Below are 2,762 nucleotides of genomic sequence, written 5' to 3'. Positions count from 1 at the left end.
GAGCTTTATAAGTTAACAGTAGGATTTTAAATTCAATTCTGGATTTTACAGGGAGCCAGTGCAGAGAAGCTAAAACAGGAGAAATATGATCTCGTTTCTTAGTTCCTGTTAGTACACGTGCTGCTGCATTCTGAATTAGCTGGAGAGTTTTTAAGGACTTACTAGAGCTACCTGATAATAGAGAGTTACAGTAATCCAGCCTAGAGGTAACAAAATCTGAGTGCAGTGTAAGAAAAGGTTTGGATTACAGTCAATGTCGATCCAGGCACCAGTTTACTCCAACCACCCTCTTTATTCTGCCTTTAAGATTTGGAATAGTAATGGTTTACATAATTCTAAGGACCTCTGTGTAAATAAGGTATTTGCCTCATTAACTCAACTGACCCAAAAGCGTAATATCCCACGGACCCATTTCTTACATTACTTGCAAATTAGAAATCTCATGCAAAGCAGGTATCCCCAGTTCCCCAATTTCCCAGATCAAACAACTTTAGGTAGAATTCTCGACATTAAGGTGCACAACAGGGGAGTAATTAAAGTGATATATACATTATCAACTCTACATTCTCCCTCTCTCTCCACTATTACAGCCCAGTGAGAGGATGATTTGACTTCCAAAATCACAGATCACAATTGGCAGTCAATTCTTCAAAGAGTTCACTCTTCCTCAATTTGCACCAGACATGGCCTCCTACAGTTCAAGGTTCTGCACCGCCTACAGATCCCTTATGCAACAGGTGTAGAACAGTAACAGGATCCCTCATTCATACTTTCTGGACTTGTCCAAATCTTAATAATTATTGGACATCGATATTTAATACATTTTCTGTGATTTTTGGAGTCAAATTTACACCCTCCCCACTAGTTGCAATTTTCGGAGTAATTTCAAAGAATATACCTCTTCCTAGACACTACACAAATGCTGTTGCCTTTGCCTCCTTTATTGCTAGACGCCTTATACTCACTAAGTGGAAGCAGGAGGCGTCTCCCACACATGCCCATTGGGCTGGTAATCTTATGAGTTTTCTACACTTGGAGAAAATAAGGTGTACGCTCGGTGGCTCTACAGGTAAATTTTACAGGACATGGCAACCATTTCTGACATATATGAAAACTCAAAAATTGTGTGATGTTTCATAATTGATTCTTAGACAACTGTGACTGATGTATAAATATATATATGATTGTGTGTGTGTACTTATGTTTACATTTTGACTTATGTTGCTCTCTGCTTAGGTATGTCTGAAATGTGTATCTGCCCATGTATACATGTATGTATACTGTCATTTTAGTTTTTATTTTATTCTTATACAAGACCCAGTATTAGTCATCACCGGGAAACATTTCATCAAGAGTAAATATTTGTCTGATCATGAAAACATTACCACTGATGTAAAAGTCAAGGAAGATGTGGACAAAGTACTTTTTACATTTTCTGTAGAGAAATAATGTTCTACCCAAAGCTTTTCTGTGCACGTGGTGTTATCAGACATTTTCCCCAAATCAGTAACCACCCAAACACATTCTGCACTTCACAACAAGTATCATGAAAGGCATGTATCTTCAGTGACAATGAGCTGTAAGCAGCTCAGCTGAAGTAAAGAAATGCTTGTCAGATATGGCAGTAATTACTTATTTGTCACTATCATCCCAAGTATTTCTAAAACACTTAACAATATTTAGTCATCTATTTCACTTGATCATTTCCCTTAAGTGATGCTCCACTCCAGCGTGGACCTCTCTGCTCTGCTGAACATGCTGGACCCTTGTTCCTTCCTCTTTTCAGCTCTATGAACTGCTGCTGAGTCTTCGACGCAGCAGAGAGGCAGGCTTGCTTTCAGTGTCCTCTACGTCGCTTTCACATTGTCTCTGGAGAAAAGATTCAATACAGGCACATTTCAGCTCTCACATGAACTGTATATGGTACAGCTTGCAGTGTGGATTTGAATTAGTCCATCTACCACTCATACATGTACTGGACTTAAAGAGTCTTGTTTTGCTCTATCCACTTCTTAGCTGTCACTTTCGCCTCTATCAGTTCATCATAATTCAGAAATAGTATCAAAGATACATCACACATTTCTGACCTGGTCTAATCTGGGCACCATGCTACAGTTAAAAACCGGAAGAAGAAAATCACTGGATGGTGTTTATCATTCTGTCTTTTTTTTTTCAGCAATTTTTTATTCACTTTCACTTTCAATTTTACTTTGTGTTGCACTTAGCAAACACATCCAATTTTACAGGGTCAATTTCAGTGTTTTCCCCAAATATATATGGAATTATACTATGTGGTCTATCTTTTATGTGGTGTTACATACAGAACATACAGTATCTCATATATGTGAGTACACCCCTCCCATTTTTGGAAATGTTTTATTATATCTTTTCATGGGACAACACTATAGAAATGACACTTTGATATAACTTAAAGTAGTCAGTGTACAGCTTGTATAGTAGTATAGATTTACCTTCCTCTGAAAATTACTCAAAAATCAAGCCATCAGTATCTAAACAGCTGGCAACATAAGTGAGTACACCCCACAGTGAACATGTCCAAATTGTGCCTAAAGTGTCAATATTTTGTGTGCCAACCATTATTATCTAGCACTGCCTTAACCCTTTTGGGCATGGAATTCACCAGAGCTCACAGGTTGCTTCAGGAATCCTCTCCCACTCCTCCATGATGGATGTGAAGACACCTTGCGCTCCTCCACCTTCAGCTTGAGGATGCCCCACAGGTGAGGATGCCCCACAGGTGC

General features: G+C 38.8%; 1 protein-coding gene across 1 annotated transcript in view; it reads right to left on the bottom strand.

Annotated features, from left to right (window-relative positions):
• Positions 1–1,788: 1,788 nt before the first annotated feature.
• The window catches only part of si:dkey-240h12.4 (death-associated protein kinase 2), a 63,880-nt gene continuing 62,906 nt past the window's right edge, over positions 1,789–2,762 (bottom strand). Inside the window, exon 11 of the mRNA XM_050034057.1 lies at positions 1,789–1,869. Coding sequence (XP_049890014.1) covers positions 1,789–1,869 — 81 coding nt within the window. The remainder of the gene's footprint in view (positions 1,870–2,762) is intronic.

Source organism: Epinephelus moara, chromosome 22 (genome assembly GCF_006386435.1).
Source record: "Epinephelus moara isolate mb chromosome 22, YSFRI_EMoa_1.0, whole genome shotgun sequence".
NCBI classification, from domain to species: domain Eukaryota; kingdom Metazoa; phylum Chordata; class Actinopteri; order Perciformes; family Serranidae; genus Epinephelus; species Epinephelus moara.
The sequence above is the reverse complement of the archived record's forward strand: the minus strand, read 5'-3'. Positions and strand labels throughout refer to the sequence as shown.